The sequence below is a fragment of the Gobio gobio genome, assembly GCF_949357685.1.
Source record: "Gobio gobio genome assembly, chromosome: 13".
Taxonomy (NCBI): Eukaryota; Metazoa; Chordata; class Actinopteri; order Cypriniformes; family Gobionidae; genus Gobio; species Gobio gobio.
The window spans coordinates 30963006-30984437 of NC_137106.1; the positions used below are offsets into that span (position 1 = coordinate 30963006).

The 21432-nt window shown below is 37.1% G+C and overlaps 1 protein-coding gene across 2 annotated transcripts in view; it reads right to left on the bottom strand.

Annotated features, from left to right (window-relative positions):
* Positions 1-20474, bottom strand: part of ism2a (isthmin 2a) — a 38520-nt gene extending 18046 nt beyond the window's left edge. For both annotated transcript variants that reach the window (XR_013817733.1, XM_079832820.1), the window contains exons 1-2: positions 19776-20474; positions 1381-1623 (exon numbers count right to left, since the gene is read on the bottom strand). Coding sequence is in view for 1 of the 2 variants with exons in the window: in XM_079832820.1 (XP_079688946.1) it covers positions 1381-1623; positions 19776-19904 (372 nt within the window). In the remaining variant the exon portion in view is untranslated. The remainder of the gene's footprint in view (positions 1-1380; positions 1624-19775) is intronic.
* Between the last annotated feature and the right edge of the window lie 958 nt (positions 20475-21432).

The following is a 21432-nucleotide window of genomic DNA, read 5'->3' on the forward strand; positions in this document are numbered from 1 at the left end:
AATAATTATGGTCTATTTTTGCCATTGAAAATGATACAAAAAATATGTTTGTCATTTGCAGTATTTCAGGTTAAAATAGAGACTAGGCCTTCAAAATATATATTTTTTGAAGGCAGATTAGCTCCCTCTTTTGGAATTATTTAAGAAATCATGCAACCATGGGTGTAATCACTAGAGCTCTCCATGGAGAGGCTTGAGAATTCCCTAGTTCTGTTTTGAACACATTTAATTTTTTTTTTTTTTATGGATTTGAATATATATTTAAAAAATCTCAAAGACTATTTATTATAAAGTTTTTGATATTTTTTTTGTTAGAAATATAGATTTTTTTCTGTGAATTTGTGTTTTTGCAGATTTCCCATTCATTTCCTATGGGGGTCATTTTTGACCAAGAGCACAATTTGTTTGTGTGTTTAAATGCGAATGCTAGAAAAGTCACCAAGTTTCATATCATTCTGATGAAGCTGTGATTTTTAATAATTCCAAATGTGGTTCATAGGTTCAGTTTTTCATAGGTGTGTGTGTGTGTGTGTATGAGTGTGCGTGTGTGTGTGAGTGGATGTGTCAATATCACACTCTTGATGTTTTAGAGTGCCCCCCCTTTACTGCTGTGTCCTTTTTTCAGCATTGTGGCCGATTTGTAGATTGTACACACACAAATTCTGTGAATTTTTGTGTTTTTGCAGATTTCCCATTCATTTCCTATGGGGGTCGTTTTTGACCAAAGAGCACAAGTGGGAGTATTTTTTTTACGACCACTTAGCATGCTCGAATCATGCCCTCAATTTTTTTGGGTGTTAACATACCTAATGCTAGAAAAGTCACCAAGTTTCATATTTTTCCGATGAAGCTGTGATTTAAAAAAATTCAAAATGTGGTTCAGAGGCTCAGTTTTTCATAGGTGTGTGTGTATAAGTGTGCGTGTGTGTGAGAGTGGATGTGTCAATATCACACTCTTGATGTTTTAGAGTGTCACCCCTTTACTGCTGTGTACTTTTTTTCAGCATTTTAGCCGATTTGTAGATTGTACACACAAATATTCTGTGAATTTTTGTGTTTTTGCCGATTTCCCATTCATTTCCTATGGTCGGTCATTTATGACCAAAGACAATGAACGCTACTTTTTTTTCCCGACTAATTAGCATGCTCGAATCATAACCCCAATCTTTTGTGTGTTTAAATACCTAATGCAAGAAAAGTCACCAAGTTTCATATCATTCCGATGAAGCTGTGATTTTTAACATTTCAAAACAGAAAATTTTCCGGTCAGAAATGACCGAAGAGCACCAGAGGGTTAAAAGCATTTGTACACAGGAAGAAACTTGATTCTGAGGCAATTGAGGCAAAATGACAATAAGGTGAGATTGGGCCTGTTCTTACTTGAATGTTGGGGTTTTGGGAGCCCAGGTCTGCGTTGGCAAGGTCGGGAAAGTTCTTCAGGTCTAAAATGAAGGGTTCGTCTTCTTCCTGCGGAGCATGTTTGGGAAGGACTCCCTCTGAGCGAATCTGCGACCATCTCCTCTTATGACGGCGAGGTGAAGACGGCGCGCTCCTTAGTTGGTTCTGCCGCTGAATGTCGTGCAGCGACTGTCTGACATCTTTGGAGCCACTGTGACCTCTGACCTGGGAAGAGCACACATAGTATCTTATAAAAGGAACATCTGGTGATCAAGCCAGTTTTATTCAGATGAAAGCACAACATTTCCTTATGTATAAACCCCCAAAAAGGCCCAAAGACAAATACTTCTGAGAAATTTCGTCATGCATGTAAATATGGTTAGAGGATCTGTCTTAGTTCAACGCCATATCAAATCGATACAGCTGTGACCTTATAGCCCATATGAAAAAGATGTCTGAGTTTCAAATAAACCCATCTGGAGTGAAATGTCTAACGCATGACAGCATATCAGGTGGATTTTGGAACAAAAATAGTAGGAATCATGGAAATAATTTAAGACCCTTCTTCTGCTTTAATGATCCAGGAAAAGCCTGTTTCCCAGACCTTTGGAAGACTCCTTCAGTCTCTTTTAAGGGTTTCGTATACAAGAGTGCTCTTCAATTCTTTGATTTCCAGGCTGCATATCTGTCAATCGATGCTCCATTGGGTTACCATTGGCAACACAACAAAACAGACAGCAGAGAAACATCAACAAGGAAGAGGAATTGCACGCTTGCTCATTCTTTCTCACTAAGTCTGAGACAGTCATGGCTCACTCTCTTGACAGCTGTTTGACATTACGGGTAATGCTGCGTTCAGTGGATGGAGAGGGGCTGTGAATTCCTGGAGGAAGACTCAGGAGTCGGGACAGTGCATGCAGGTAAATGATTACACATTAAGGGATTTGTATCTCTTTCATCTGGTTTACTTTAATATGGAGACATAAAGTCTGTGGCGGTACAAAAAAAAGGCTTCCCGTTGTCCTCAAACCATGACAGTACTCCAAAGCACTTTGCTGTTTGTTACTAATCACATCAACCTAAAGTCTCAAGCCTCAAGAATGACACGTGTTTTTCAAATACTAAGCCATTTTAATGTGCTTAAACATTTATTCATTAAAAATGATAATGCATTTAAATATTACAATAATATATAATTATTTGTATGTTGGGGTATTATCTATGGAAGCTTGCTTCCGCCACAGAATAAAACATTTTAAAAGATAGTTGCGAATTTTTATCTTTATATCACACAATTCTGACTTTATATCTCACAATTCTGACTTTACATCTCACAATTCTGACTTTATATCTCACAATTCTGACTTTATATCACACAATTCTGACTTTATATCACACAATTCTGACTACAATTCTGACTTTATATCTCACAATTCTGACTACAATTCTGACTTTATATCTCACAATTCTGACTTTATATCTCGCAATTCTGACTTGATATCTCACAATTCTGACTTTATAACTCACAATTCTGACTTGATATCTCACAATTCTGACTTTATAACTCGCACAATTCTGACTTTATAACTCGCACAATTCTGACTTGATATCTCACAATTCTGACTTTATATCTCACAATTCTGACTTTATATCTCACAATTCTGACTTTATATCTCGCAATTCTGACTTGATATCTCACAATTCTGACTTTATAACTCGCACAATTCTGACTTGATATCTCACAATTCTGACTTTATATCTCACAATTCTGACTTTATATTACACAATTCTGACTTTATATCTCGCAATTCTGATTTTATATATCACAATTCTGACTTTATATCTCACAATTCTGACTTTATATCACAATTCTGACTTTATAACTCGCAATTCTGACTTGATATCACAATTCTGACTTGATATCTCACAATTCTGACTTGATATCACAATTCTGACTTGATATCACACAATTCTGACTTTATAACTCGCAATTCTGACTTTATATCTCACAATTCTGACTTTATAACTCGCAATTCTGACTTGATATCACACAATTCTGACTTGATATCTCACAATTCTGAATTTATATCACACAATTCTGACTTTATATCTCACAATTCTGACTTTATAACTCACAATTCTGACTTTATAACTCGCAATTCTGACTTGATATCTCACAATTCTGACTTTATAACTCGCAATTCTGACTTTATATCTCACAATTCTGACTTTATAACTCGCAATTCTGACTTGATATCTCACAATTCTGACTTTATATCACACAATTCTGACTTTATATCTCACAATTCTGACTTGATATCACACAATTCTGACTTTATATCTCACAATTCTGACTTTATATCTCACAATTCTGACTTGATATCTCACAATTTTGACTTTATATCACACAATTCTGACTTTATATCTCACAATTCTGACTTGATATCACACAATTCTGACTTTATAACTCGCAATTCTGACTTTATATCTCACAATTCTGACTTTACATCTCACAATTCTGACTTTATATCTCACAATTCTGACTTTATATCACACAATTCTGACTTTATATCACACAATTCTGACTACAATTCTGACTTTATATCTCACAATTCTGACTACAATTCTGACTTTATATCTCACAATTCTGACTTTATATCTCGCAATTCTGACTTGATATCTCACAATTCTGACTTTATAACTCACAATTCTGACTTGATATCTCACAATTCTGACTTTATAACTCGCACAATTCTGACTTTATAACTCGCACAATTCTGACTTGATATCTCACAATTCTGACTTTATATCTCACAATTCTGACTTTATATCTCACAATTCTGACTTTATATCTCGCAATTCTGACTTGATATCTCACAATTCTGACTTTATAACTCGCACAATTCTGACTTGATATCTCACAATTCTGACTTTATATCTCACAATTCTGATTTTATATATCACAATTCTGACTTTATATCTCACAATTCTGACTTTATATCACAATTCTGACTTTATAACTCGCAATTCTGACTTGATATCACAATTCTGACTTGATATCTCACAATTCTGACTTGATATCACAATTCTGACTTGATATCACACAATTCTGACTTTATAACTCGCAATTCTGACTTTATATCTCACAATTCTGACTTTATAACTCGCAATTCTGACTTGATATCACACAATTCTGACTTGATATCTCACAATTCTGAATTTATATCACACAATTCTGACTTTATATCTCACAATTCTGACTTTATAACTCACAATTCTGACTTTATAACTCGCAATTCTGACTTGATATCTCACAATTCTGACTTTATAACTCGCAATTCTGACTTTATATCTCACAATTCTGACTTTATAACTCGCAATTCTGACTTGATATCTCACAATTCTGACTTTATATCACACAATTCTGACTTTATATCTCACAATTCTGACTTGATATCACACAATTCTGACTTTATATCTCACAATTCTGACTTTATATCTCACAATTCTGACTTGATATCTCACAATTTTGACTTTATATCACACAATTCTGACTTTATATCTCACAATTCTGACTTGATATCACACAATTCTGACTTTATAACTCGCAATTCTGACTTTATATCTCACAATTCTGACTTGATATCACACAATTCTGACTTTATAACTCGCAATTCTGACTTTATATCTCACAATTCTGACTTTATAACTCGCAATTCTGACTTTATATCTCACAATTCTGACTTTATAACTCGCAATTCTGACTTGATATCACACAATTCTGACTTGATATCTCACAATTCTGAATTTATATCACACAATTCTGACTTTATATCTCACAATTCTGACTTTATAACTCACAATTCTGACTTTATAACTCGCAATTCTGACTTGATATCTCACAATTCTGACTTTATAACTCGCAATTCTGACTTTATATCTCACAATTCTGACTTTATAACTCGCAATTCTGACTTGATATCTCACAATTCTGACTTTATATCACACAATTCTGACTTTATATCTCACAATTCTGACTTGATATCACACAATTCTGACTTTATATCTCACAATTCTGACTTTATATCTCACAATTCTGACTTGATATCTCACAATTTTGACTTTATATCACACAATTCTGACTTTATATCTCACAATTCTGACTTGATATCACACAATTCTGACTTTATAACTCGCAATTCTGACTTTATATCTCACAATTCTGACTTGATATCTCACAATTCTGACATTATATCACACAATTCTGACTTTATATCACACAATTCTGACTTTATATCTCAAAATTCTGACTTTATAATCACACAATTCTGACTTTATATCTCAAAATTCTGACTTTATATCACACAATTCTGACTTTATATCACACAATTCTGACTTTATATCTCAAAATTCTGACTTTATATCACACAATTCTGACGTTATAACTCGCAATTCTGACTTTATATCACACAATTCTGACTTTATATCACACAATTCTGACTTTATATCACACAATCCTGACTTTATATCACACAATTCTGACTTTATATCACACAATTCTGACTTTATATCTCACAATTCTGACTTCATATATCACACAATTCTGACTTTATAACTCGCAATTCTGACTTTATATCTCACAATTCTGACTTTATATCACACAATTCTGACTTTATATCTCACAATTATGACTTTATATCACACAATTCTGACTTTATATCACACAATTCTGACTTTATATCACACAATTCTGACTTTATATCTCGCAATTCTGACTTTATGACTCACAATTCTGACTTTATAACTCGCAATTCTGACTTTATATCTCACAATTCTGACTTTATATCACACAATTCTGACTTGATATCTCACAATTCTGACTTTATAACTGACAATTCTTGCTTTATATCTCATAATTCTGACTTTATATCTCACAATTCTGACTTTATATCACACAATTCTGACTTTATATCTCACAATTATGACTTTATATCACACAATTCTGACTTTATATCACACAATTCTGACTTTATATCACACAATTCTGACTTTATATCTCGCAATTCTGACTTTATAACTCACAATTCTGACTTTATAACTCGCAATTCTGACTTTATATCTCACAATTCTGACTTTATATCACACAATTCTGACTTGATATCTCACAATTCTTACTTTATAACTGACAATTCTTGCTTTATATCTCATAATTCTGACTTTATATCTCAAAATTATATCACACAATTCTGACTTTATATCTCGTAATTCTGACTTTATAACTCACAATTCTGACTTGATATTTCGCAATTCTGACTTTTTATCTCACAATTATGACTTTATATCACACAATTCTGACTTTATATCACACAATTCTGACTTTTTATCTCACAATTATGACTTTATATCACACAATTCTGACTTTATATCACACAATTCTGACTTTATATCTCGCAATTCTGACTTTATATCACACAATTCTGACTTTATATCTCACAATTCTGACTTTATATCTCACAATTCTGACTTTATATCACACAATTCTGACTTTATATCACACAATTCTGACTTTATATCTCACAATTATGACTTTATATCACACAATTCTGACTTTATATCACACAATTCTGACTTTATATCACACAATTCTGACTTTATGACTCACAATTCTGACTTTATAACTCGCAATTCTGACTTTATATCTCACAATTCTGACTTTATATCACACAATTCTGACTTGATATCTCACAATTCTGACTTTATAACTGACAATTCTTGCTTTATATCTCATAATTCTGACTTTATATCTCACAATTCTGACTTTATATCACACAATTCTGACTTTATATCTCACAATTATGACTTTATATCACACAATTCTGACTTTATATCACACAATTCTGACTTTATATCACACAATTCTGACTTTATATCTCGCAATTCTGACTTTATAACTCGCAATTCTGACTTTATATCTCGCAATTCTGACTTTATATCACACAATTCTGACTTTATAACTGACAATTCTTGCTTTATATCTCAAAATTATATCACACAATTCTGACTTTATATCTCGTAATTCTGACTTTATAACTCGCAATTCTGATTTTATATCTGTCAAATCTGACTTTATATCTCGCAATTCTGACTTTATAACTCACAATTCTGACTTTATATCACACAATTCTGACTTTATATCACACAATTCTGACTTTTTATCTCACAATTATGACTTTATATCACACAATTCTGACTTTATAACTCACAATTCTGACTTTATATCACACAATTCTGACTTTATATCTCGCAATTCTGACTTTATATCTCATAATTCTGACTTTATATCTCACAATTATATCACACAATTCTGACTTTATAACTCACAATTCTGACTTTATATCACACAATTCTGACTTTATATCTCGCAATTCTGACTTTATATCTCATAATTCTGACTTTATATCTCACAATTATATCACACAATTCTGACTTTATAACTCACAATTCCGACTTTATATCACACAATTCTGACTTGATATCTCACAATTCTGACTCTATAACTGACAATTCTGACTTGATATCTCACAATTCTGACTTTATAACTGACAATTCTGACTTTATATCTCACAATTCTTACTTTATATCTCATAATTCTGACTTTATATCTCACAATTATATCACACAATTCTGACTTTTTATCACACAATTCTGACTTTATATCACACAATTCTGACTTTATATCTCGCAATTCTGACTTTATATCTCGCAATTCTGACTTTATAACTCACAATTCTGACTTTATAACTCGCAATTCTGACTTTATATCTGACAATTCTGACTTTATATCTAGTAATTCTGACTTTATATTACACAATTCTGACTTGATATCTCACAATTATATCACACAATTCTGACTTTATAACTCACAATTCTGACTTTATATCACACAATTCCGACTTTATATCACACAATTCTGACTTGATATCTCACAATTCTGACTCTATAACTGACAATTCTGACTTGATATCTCACAATTCTGACTTTATAACTGACAATTCTGACTTTATATCTCACAATTCTTACTTTATATCTCATAATTCTGACTTTATATCTCACAATTATATCACACAATTCTGACTTTTTATCACACAATTCTGACTTTATATCTCGCAATTCTGACTTTATATCTCGCAATTCTGACTTTATAACTCACAATTCTGACTTTATAACTCGCAATTCTGACTTTATATCTGACAATTCTGACTTTATATCTAGTAATTCTGACTTTATATTACACAATTCTGACTTTATAGCTCCCAATTATGACTTTATATCACACAATTCTGACTTTATATCACACAATTCTGACTTTATTTCTCGCAAATCTGACTTTATATCTCGCAATTTTGACTTTATATCTCACAATTCTGACTTTATATCTCGTAATTCTGACTTTTTATTACACAATTCTGACTTTATATCTAGCACTTCTTATTTCACATCTCGCAATTCAGACTTTATAACTCACAATTCTGACTTTATAAATCGCAATTCTGACTTTTTATCTGATAATTCTGACTTTATATCACACAACTCTGACTTTATATCTCACAATTCTGACTTTATATCTTGCAATTCTGACTTTATATCTCACAATTCTGACTTTATATCTCGCAATTCTGACTTTATATCACAATTCTGACTTTATAACTCGCAATTCTGACTTTATATCTCTAAATGCTGACTTATATCACACAATTCTGACTTTATATCTCGCAATTCTGACTTGATATCTCACAATTCTGACTTTATAACTCGCAATTCTGATTTTATATCACACAATTCTGACTTAGACGTCAGAATTGTGAGATAAAACAGTCACAATTACCTTTATTTTTTTATTCTGTGGCAGAAACAAGCTTCCATAATTATCACTGTCCTAATTATTATTAATAAAGTATGCATTGAATCAAAAAGGACTCAATTGAATTGATTTATTAATAAATGCAAAATGATCAAATAATAACTACACACACACACACACACACACACACACACACACACACACACACACACACACACACACACACACACACACACACACACACACACACACACACACACACACACACACACACACACACACACACACACACACACACACACACACACACACACACACACACACACACACACACACACACACACACACACACACACACACACACACACACACACACACACCATTTAGTACATTTAGGTGTTGAAGAAAAGGGTTTGGACCAATGAACAGAATACAGAACTCTTTAAAAAATCATTAAAAATAGGCTACAATATTATTGGCTAATATCATTTCCCCCGCCCATACATCCTGCAAATATTTTTTTTTATTTTCTTTAGAATACTGTGTACACTGATTAATTGTGCAGAATAGGATCATGGACATTTAAGTGTTATAAGTCAATGGGGTCAATGTTCATGCTGTCTTTAACTGCATGCATTCTCCAGGATACAATAAGCGCCAGATGAAACCCAGTTTAGACTTTACATTTTGGGTCATGCTGCGCTTCAAAGACTTTTTGTGGAGGCCCTGTCTATAAGCCACCACAGGCTTCAAAAGAACAGCAACATACACAAACATAACTCAGAAAGCAAGAGACACATGTCCTCATCATGATCATTCATACTGCAAGCCTTCTCTGCACCCTTACTCTGCAATCTCCATCTTAAATCCTCACAGATTCAGAAGATCACCTTGGTGGTTCAACGTGTTATCCCTGCTCTTCCTCATCTACAGACCAAGTTTGATGGCCCCAATGTTCCCTTCTGACGCAGCAGAGGAGAGAGGTGGGGTGTTGGGGTCTGTCTGATCAAAGGCTCTCTCTGCTGATCATGCGTGGCCTGCCTTGTCTCACTTCACTGCCTGTGTCTCTCTCTCTCCCACACGCAAAACAGATGTCCTCTGCTCCAGACGATAAACTCTACCCTGGCGCTCTACTCAAGTTCATCATCATCACAAGAGGTGGGGAGGACAGGAAGCTCTTTTAATGATTTTTACACAATTATTGACATCCAAGTGACAAATGTTTCTATCCTAATTTAATATTTAGTTTTTTATTGGGATTTGCCCTCCGCAGATTAAGATAGATAAATTGGATTAGCGACCGCCAAAGCTTGAATAAGTAGTCAAAATGCTTCAAAAATAAAATGTGCGACAATACTTTAAAATCTTGTTGAGAAAGCTTTGTATTAGTGCTGTCAATCAATAATAATAATAAAAACTAGATTAATAATTTTTTTTCAGTGATTAATCGCGATTAAACGCAATTAAAAACACTTGTTTTTTATATGCTTTTAATATAATGTAATAATTTCACAGTTAATCTCCAAATATTTTTAATATTTGTTTAATGGCATCTTTTTATGAATAAAGGCCAGTATAACTGATACTAATCTCACTAGGATTTGGAGAAGAGTAAATGTGTCAGCTAAATGAACCTTTAGGAAGTGCACAGCCGGAGTGCAGTTGGGAACTACTGTCCATTTTTTACAGTTGTGTGAAAACCAATGGGATGTTACCATCCACAAAGTTTTCTCTGCCTGCCTGCAGTGAGCCCAATGAAGGATTTCAAGTGTTTCCTCACTTTGTGTGCCTTCCAGAGATCTTTCAGACCTTTCCCTTCAATCATTCTATAATCAAACCTCTGAGAAAAAGTCACGCCAAGATAAGCTCCTCACTCAGCGTTGCCGTTTGTATTAGTCTCTTTCTTCATGGGTGAAACTGAGACGAAAAGGATGGCTATGATTTCACATGATTGCTACAGGTTAATACGAGCAAAGGAACTTTAAAGAATACTTTCCTCAGCTCGCAACAACTGACTTGAACAGAAGTCCCTGAAGCCAGAATTCCTGACTCTTTCCAAAGGGGGCCAACAGAAACAGAAGAGGCAAGACAGCAAAGCCACTCGCGAGCAGAGTGACATGGTAGGGATGGAATCCTGCCTAGATCCTGGCAGAGACCATCATTGTCCTCATGCCTTTATGTTGTTCTTTCTCTATATTTTTTCTTCCAGCATACCACCATGTTACAATCTGATTCTCTTGGCATGCCTTGACAGCATCAGTGTACCATGTGTTATCTCCTCTCACAAACAGTTATTGTGTTTTATAGGACGTGCCATCTGGACGGGCGCTAAGACCTAAAAGAATAAACAAATACGCCCCTGCCAATATAAATACCACACACACATGGTCTCGGGCTGCTTTGAGCTGAATATGCTGGAGCCGAGGTGCCACTACAACAAGGGCAGGGCATCAAGGCACTGAAGCTGGAGAGGCAAAAGAGTCCCAAAGCACATGAAACATTTAGAGTCTGATTTCCCCGACACCCTCACAAAGCATTGCCACTGACCGCCTAGAAAGAAAGCAAATGGGACACATTAGCAACGGAAAACTGAGCGGCTTGTTCATAATTCATTATTCTCTTCCAAAAAAGAGGTAAAAGCAAGTTTTTCTTTGAGTCAACGATTAATCACTCTGTCAGAAGTCCTTATTCCTTGCCGACATGTCATGCAGTTAAAACTATGGAAGCTCATTTCTGCCTACAGTGGAACCGTGACTGTAATTTATTTCTCATATTTTACTTTATTTCTTAGGGTGTGTGTTTACGTGACAACGGTGTACTAAAAACAGATTACAATGTTGTCAAAGCGATCACCATTCACATGAATCTGCAAATACAACTAAAAACGCAGTATTCTGCAGTAGTTCAGATCATTTACGGGAGTGACAACCGCATTAACCGAACTCACAGCCATACATTTTCAGGACTCACAAAACCCGCTGTGTGAACGGAACCGCACTGGACAACTATTTGTCTGTCCTACAGTGCAAGAGAGCCGCTCTGCTAAGGGCTTTTGTGTGTGGTTTCGCTTTCGGTAACTTACCAGCTGTATGCCATCTGAAGGTTCTAGATCACCAGTCACAAGGCATTTCTCAATGTCAAGGATTGATCCTTGGAAGCCAGAATTCCGAGGATGCTACGTCATCGACGTCCGTCGAAGGGCTGTTCCAATGTCGAGGATCCTCGGAATTTCAACCGAGGTCTGAGTCCTTCGTTCGAAAAATATGCCATATACAGGAAAGGATGCATACGAGTAGCCTTCGCAACCTTAGTGCACCACTCAAATCACCCACAATCCTATGCGCGCAGCTTTGCTATCTTGTTCAAAAAAATACAAAATATCGGACGTTGGCGGAGTCGGAGCGTTAACGGGGCTATATGCTTTCAAGTGTAAGTATTTACGTTACCAAACATTTGTTATAACCGTAGTAAATATAAGTAAAGTTTAACTTTTAAATGCCAGTACAAATTACAACCGTGTTGATATTATACAAATTACGTTATTGATGGCTAACGGACCTTTTCACTGACGTAATGAGGCTGACGTGCACTTGCTAGCCTGTTCCATTTACGTGTTCTCCGAATGCTAAAGAGGAGCCTCGTCTAGCCTCTGAAGGAAGTGACTTGGAAGGACCAGTCCTGCAGAGGAAGGATCCTTGACATTGAGAAACACCTACTGTTCTCCACCAGAGCAGCTTCCATCAGTTTTGTGTTCTATGTACGACTCAAATGCCGTGTCATGAGCGAGTCGCCGCAAAGGATGTGACGCGAGTGCAACGGTTAAAGGGGTCATGAACTGAGAAATCAAATTTTCATATTTTGACATACAAGAGGTCATCATACTATAAAGCCGCGTTTCCACCGCAGGAACTTTCCCCAGGAACTAGGAACTTTGGGGTGGTACTCTGTGTGTTTCGACCGCAGGAACCAGGGTCTAAATGAAGTTTCCGGGTAAATATTTCCCCCTCCAAACGGCCCTGCTCCCGGGGTAGTACTTTTTCAAAGTTCGGGAACTTTCGGGGGTGGGACTTGGGCGCTGAACACTTTTGCGAGGTTCGTTCGTTCTGCGTTCAGTAAATATCAGTCTTGCTCTTTCTGTCTGATGGTGCGCGTTCGTCTCAGCCATCTCACGGTCAATGTCGTAATAGCTGATAGTAACATACGTTGTCTTATTTTAAATCCAGCTTTACGAGCTTTCAGAATACGCTTTAGTATCAGTGCTCGTCTCTTTTCCGCCGTTTTGTTAATGACCTCTTTATTAAAACAATACAAAACTACCAAAAGCAGCGCTGCTTGCATCTCCTCGTTATTGTTGCAGACAGTATCGCGCAAAAATTATTCCTGTCCGTCTCTGACTGGGAGGAGCAGCCGCGTGCAGTCCTACATCACCGGACTAATTTGCCTAATCTTCCCGGTGCTTTAGACCGCAGTGGAAATGCAGACAGTAGCAGGTCTGGGGGGAAAAAGTTCCTGGAAAAAAAGTTCCTGGAACAAATTGTTCCGGGTAATTTCGGTGGAAACGCGGCTTAAGACTATCCTGTAGTTTTCAGAGCTGAAAACCTCCTTTTTAGTCCAATAAAAGCTTTTATTGACACCAGGCCCAGCAAACGACAGGTTTTTCAAAGTGGGGATCTATGACGTCAATGGGAGGAAAGCACCGCCTCTGTAGAAGAAGATCAACGCCTACTTCATCACTGCCTGTTTAGTCCCGCCCACCGATTCACACGACATGCAATAGAATAGTTAGCCTAAATAACATAGGCCTACGTGGTGTTAAACCAGATCAAGCTACCAAGCAATAAACATGCCGTTGAGGATACTGCCTGTACTCGACAGTAATGCAACATGTAAGTTAACTGTGTTACTTCTGATGCCTGATCTGAAATGTGATGATTCATGTACAGTCAGATGTTCTTTGTCTGTGTCAGTAAATCAAACCAGTGACTAAACGTCAACTTGCGTTGTTTCTCTTAGTATGATGAAAATAATCTGTTATTTAACAGTGATTGAATTCTATAAAGAAAGCGATCAAAGAAAGCTCCCTTTTACAAATGTTGGAGCAGCGTGCGCTGGAGCTGTCAATCAAACAGAGAGAGTTTATCAGTGACGCGTTTATCAGTGACTCCCGTTTTATTCAACGAATCTCTTAACTATATCACGTTTGCACTGTTAGTGAAGATGAAAGCATGCGTTAATGTACAAAAACTGAATTTCAATGATGAGATCGCTGCTTTCATGCGCTCAGCATGTGTGTGATCGGCTACAATGTTCATCTCTGCAACCTTTCATGCCACGATCTTAATATAATGCCATAGATCTTTAGATCTAAATGTAATGCAACACTTTTCACGATAAGTTAACCATGAGAGCTGTAATAGTAAAAACGCACTAAAAGAGGGAGTACTATTTCAAATGAAAAGACGTTAGCCAATCACAGCAGTGGGTGTTTACACTGAAGTCTCTCAGCGGACAAGCCCCTTAAAACAGAGCATTCAGAGCAGAGGGCTAAAATCAGGGTAGGAAAAAATGCCTTTCATTTATAAATTATGACAATTTTTGATGTAAAAAGCATTCTAACATTATAAGTGCACCCCAGAAAACATCATAAAACAATAAAACAATGCAGTTCATGACCCCTTTAAAGGGTCCTGCTAGCACGTGTTTACAATGAAGATTCTGTCAGTTAATGAAGTTTTGATGGATAAACTAGTGGCTTAATTGACCTATCGGTAAGCCCCGTCATCCTTAGTTACTGTTGCTACCTCGCACAAACAAACGGAGTTGCAAACTGTCTTACAATGACAGCTGTCAGTGTGAAAACCTTGTCCCATGATGTTTTTGATACATTTTGGACACAGAAGGACCACCTCTCGTCGAGGAGCATTCAAGTGGGACGTATATGCCATGGCGGGATATATAAAAGATTTTAAAATAAATATGGTGGGTAACGAGATTCATTTGGAAGTGAGGGTTTACAGATCACAATTCAAGCAGGAGAAGCCTCATGTTACGATTGACAACATCCAGGATCAATTCTGTTCATGTACCACAGGGTAAGATTAAATTAATTTACATTTAACCAGTTTAATATGGAGAGGCAATGAAATTAATAATAATAATAATAGGCACTGAATAATCTTTGTTTATGTGTTTTTGACCTAACGTTACATTGTACATGACGTGAGAACAGTTAGTTAGCCTAGTTAAAAATTTTCGCCTTAGGGAAACAGGTTACTGCGCCCACATCATTGGATTAATACACCATGTGAATAAAATACATTTCATTGCCTTTTCACATCGCTTTACCATTTTTGTAGCATAAACACCATCAAACCAATGAGCGATTCGGATCTTCCAATGTTTCTCTATTGAGCTGAAACCTAAAGATGTCCCTATACAACTGATACTTAACTGCCATTGGCTCATCTGCGTCGAAGGGAGGGGCTTACCAATACGCCAATTGGACTCTGTTGTCAAAAGTAATAAGAATTTTCAGTTTTATGGATGTCGCCATCTTTGATATTACTTTGGTCACTGTTGCTATGGTTACTGGAAAGAGAATACAGGCTTGACTCCCGTTGCACGTTCATACAGAAAGTATTCGAGACGCTACTGTAAGTTGCTGTGTGAACGGGACATTTCGAGATTCACACCTAGACAGTGTGAATGCAGCCTTTGTAAAGAGAAACCCGTTTCCAGAAGCTTGTGTTTTCAGGTCCCCAAAACACTGTTGTCGTGTAAATAAACAGCTAAAAAGCGTAAAACGTTTTAAATTTTTAGTTGAAACCAGTGTTGTGTATACGGCGCCTTAAACTGCCAATTTATATCTTAAAATTGCAACGTTACGTCTCATATCGCATCTTTATTAATCATAACTGCAACTATATAGTTCTCAATTGCAACTTTATTTCTTAGGATTGCAACGTTCTCATATTTGGGACTTAAAGGGTTACTTCAGTGATTTAGCATTAAGCTTTGTATTTAAACTGGGTCATTTATGCAGTAGAAAGAAATGTGAAATTATTTTTGAATTTGGTGCCTTCTAGACTGAGAAAAGACAGAAAATGTATTTTTGTCTCATGTGGATGAAAGACAACAACTCCCAGAATGCACTTGCTTCGCTGCCCTACGAGGCCACTCCGTTCACCGTCGTTTTGATCTTCATAGTAATACAATCATTTCGTAAGAGAATAAACACTACAATTAAAAACTGAACGTGTCTTCTCAAAAAAGTGTGAGTGAGCCGAACGAAAGTCACGGCACAGACGCAGCAGTGTCAGATTTCATTCATCACGAAGAGCTGAGCAGAACTGAGGTAACGTTAAGCGCCAGTCTGGCACGTTTTCAGATCGCATATGGAAGCTAAACTATCACAGGAATTCATTGAAAAGTAGAAACACTCACTTTACTCTGCATCGCCCTGTTATGAATGTCCGTGCAGCCGTTTGTGTCACATTCTGTGCGTGAGATTTCTTCCCTATCGGCGAGTATAACATGCGGAACAGCTCCATCTAGTGGCTGTAGTCTTTAGCCTCTGGCCAAAAAATCCTCCAATGACGCAAAATGACGATATTTGCCTCATCGGAGGATTTTTTCCAGAAATAAATAGCATAATTATCTCATCTCAGGGGGATATGAGGGGGGAAAGTAGCATCATTTGAATATATTACCGGGTTTCTACTGATACAAAGCCTTATGCTAAATCACTGAAGTTACCCTTTAATATGTCAAATTTGAGTTAATTTCTTGTAATCACAACTTAATTTCTCACAATTTAGACTTTATGAAGAAATGGGATTCCATAGAAACCACCTTTGTGTGCAGCAAGTGAAACTCAAGGATATAATGCCTAGATGGATAAATCCCACACAGATCCATGTCTGGCTTCTCTCAGATGCCTTGTGTCAAAAACTGTTCATTAATGTCATGTATCCCTCAGAAATCACATTCCATGGAGAATTGCTGTTGACACTCGATTACCAGCGGGTGCCAAATGTACCAACGGCACTGTACACATTGATATCAACTCTGTTAATGTTCTAAATTCAAAAAAAGAAAGAAAAGTGTATTGGATACATATCTGCTCTTTTACGAGCTTCAGATGTTTATAATCAGATCTCGATGCTGCATAACATGTTTTGTAGGGCCAAGAACTAAAAAATAGTTGTTCTCAGCAACATGCAGGCACGTTATTAAATCTATTTCTACATTCAAGCTGGTGTGTGTGTGTGTGTGTGTGTGTTCTGGTGGTTTTTGTGAAATATTATCTGGTGTTTCTTCATTAAATTCTGAATATAGCTTTCACAGCGTCTACCAGGGCATTCGCTATATACTTTCAAACAGATTATGGTTTACAGTTTCAGCTTAACCTCAATTAGAGCACTGGACATTTGAGAGCACAATGCTAAGAAACAGCAACATGAACTTCAGAGCAGGGCTCAAGAATTTGGCGCCATTTGTGGAATTGGTGTCTGCTTGGGTCGAGGAGAGGAACAGCCCTGCGATTATTGGGCTTATCAATTATAGCACCAAGGCCGCTGAACTCCTACCCGACTCAATGCAATTTCTAAGAGCGTGGCGTATTGGATTCCAGCTGGCTGTTTTGATTAGTAAGTGTCCGTTTTTGTGTAAAGCAAAGACTTCCTGTTGCGCAGGGGAAACAATGGCCCTCCCATGTCTGCCTGAACCCCCGGTGGCTACTTTAATAAAAACATCTTTCCCAGTTGGCTTAAAATGTGGGGGAGACGTGATGTTTTCAGACAGTGCACAAAGACAGTCTTGTATCACCCGAGTATCGGCGCATACTGTTCTGCTTTCTGTCAGATCTTCGCACCCTTGAGAAAGATGTGTTCTTAACCCCCCACTCGGGTTGTGCGTAGTGAGTTGAGTATCAGCTAAATTGATCGATTCACATGCACGTGTAAGAGGGGCCTAAGTTTAACATCTAGGATAGTGGACTTGTGTTCAAAATTCTTTTGAGAGAGGAAATGGCTATTAAAAGGCAGCCTGGGGTGGGTTTGCATTTCCTCTCTGCGTTAACACTCCATAAAGCTGATCCATGAAAAAAAAAGTCACAGCATAACCCAGGATTCAGTGTGACCTCACTTTTTTTTGCTGAAGGTGAAATTAATGAATTAAAAACTCAAAACAGCCCATTAACTGTGGTTTATCATTTAACCACATTTAAAATTAACCACCCTGCCATTACAAGCGTTAAGCACACTTTAACTATGGAAACTGCATTTTCAGTGTGGTTTGACCTCTAATAAGCTTTTTTCTGGTGATATGATATGATGATATATGAATTGTGAAATGATGATATGTAATAAAAAGATTCAAACACCTGATGCTCTATAAAAACTCGTTTTGAAGCATAGCAATTTGAAGCAATTGCGTTTCAAGCCCAGCAAATATTATGGCCCACTAATGTGCAATTCATAAATATATCCTTCATAAATTCATACATTTTCCATGTCCAGACATTTATAACAAACACCCTTGTCTTGAGAACACTTAACTATGACGTCGGACACAGCGTAAGCATTATGAACTGCGAGAGGCGTTACACTTTTCTTCATAAGTTGAATATGAAAGGCGGTCCGCCGGAAGTTAGATATTTTACTTTATAATGTTTTAAATATGGATATTTTTCTTACACAAACCCATCAACCCCGGAGCCGTGTGGATTACTTTTATAATGGATGGATGCACTTAGCAAATTTTGGGCTGCCATTCACTGCCATTAAAAAGTTTGGAAGAGCCAGGACATGTTTTAATATAACTATAATTGTATTCGTCTGAAAGAAGAAGGTCATAGGAGGGTAATTTTCATTTTTGGGTGAACTATCCCTTTAAGGCCTGGTTTCACAGACAGGGTTTAGATTAAGCCAGGATTAGGCCATTTAAGTAGTATTTATTACTGGTGTGCATCTTGCAACAAAACATTGGCACTGAAATATTTTAAAATATGTCAGTGCAAGTTGCTTTCAGTTAAGACAGCTCAAACATGCATTTTAGTCTGGGACTATCTTAAGCCTTGTCTGTGAAACCTGGGGTAAATGTGACTGCAGATCTAGTTCTAGGTCTAAAATCTTTACATGTTGAAATAGATTCTAATGTCATTCATTTGATCTTCTGTAACGTCAGTATAGCTTCTTTTATATTTTACAATAAGAGGTAATGGGATCAAACAAGAACCTTCCAAGAAGCAAATTTGACCTTACTGGATCTGAACTGAAATTAATAGACAATACATTATATATATATATATATATATATATATATATATATATATATATATATATATATATATATATATATATATATATATGATTTTCTGACAAATTAACTTGTAAGTTACAATATCAGATAAAGCAATTAATTTAAACATGGATCAACTCTGCAGTTAAGTCTTAAAACCTTGACTGACTGATAACAACAAAAAAATTTTTTAAGTGTCAATCATTTAAAACCATACCTCAGTAGATGTACCACTCTTGCTCTTGATGTGATTTGCTCTGCGTCTTTTCGCAGGGAACCCCTTCACCAACAGTAGACAAAGTGTCAAGAAAACTGCCCACCGAAAAACTTGGCTTCGAATCAGCATGACTTCGTAAAAATAATAATAAAGAGTTTTTACAATGTTTTGCAATTATGCACCACTTTTGATAAGTTACTATGAACTGCACTCAACACTCTTCAGTTCAACTGTGTCTCTTTGTCTATACGACCATCCCTCATATAAAACCAATCCATTTAAAACGTCAGAAAGGCATCAAACATGCTCATCAAATTCTCAATGAGCAACAGAACAGCCTTCAACAGTCATGTCCGCGTGTCCCTCAGATCCTCTGACTCTGAGAGGTTCTTGGTTTCCAAAGGCATTTTAGCAGTTCCTCAACTTTAATATCCCTCTCGGAGCTCTTCAGATGATTTTCCATGTGTCTTGAGTTCGCCTCTATCCAGTGGATATATATATATATATATGAACAACAGTCTTCTTTGAGTGTGATTCTGCAGTGGATAGCTCCTCAATCACGCGTCTCGCGGAGCGCAATTCGCATTGAGCAACTGAAGTTTCAAGGCGCAAAGAACATCAATCCTCGCTAAATGCAGGTCTTTGATGCGCTCCTGACTCATGCACACAGAGGTCTACACCTCATGCAGGTACTGTGGTGAAGGACCTTCAGTAATTCACTGGCTGGATGAGACATTCATCTACCTCCGCTCGTGTGACGTCTTTGGAGGAGGGGTTCACCCCACTGTGACTGACTGACTGACTGACTGACTGACTGACTGAAGCTGCGTGGGGTATAAAATCCTCATCACACACACACACACACACACACACACACACACACACACACACACACACACACACACACACACACACACACACACACACACACACACACACACACACACACACACACACACACACACACACACACACACACACACACACACACACACACACACACACACACACACACACACACACACACACACACACACACACACACACACACACACACACACACACACACACACACACACACACACACACACACACACACACACACACACACACACACACACACACACACACACACACACACACACACACACACACACACACACACACACACACACACACACACACACACACACACACACACACACACACACACACACACACACACACACACACACACACACACACACACACACACACACACACACACACACACACACACACACACACACACACACACACACACACACACACACACACACACACACACACACACACACACACACACACACACACACACACACACACACACACACACACACACACACACACACACACACACACACACACACACACACACACACACACACACACACACACACACACACACACACACACACACACACACACACACACACACACACACACACACACACACACACACACACACACACACACACACACACACACACACACACACACACACACACACACACACACACACACACACACACACACACACACACACACACACACACACACACACACACACACACACACACACACACACACACACACACACACACACACACACACACAC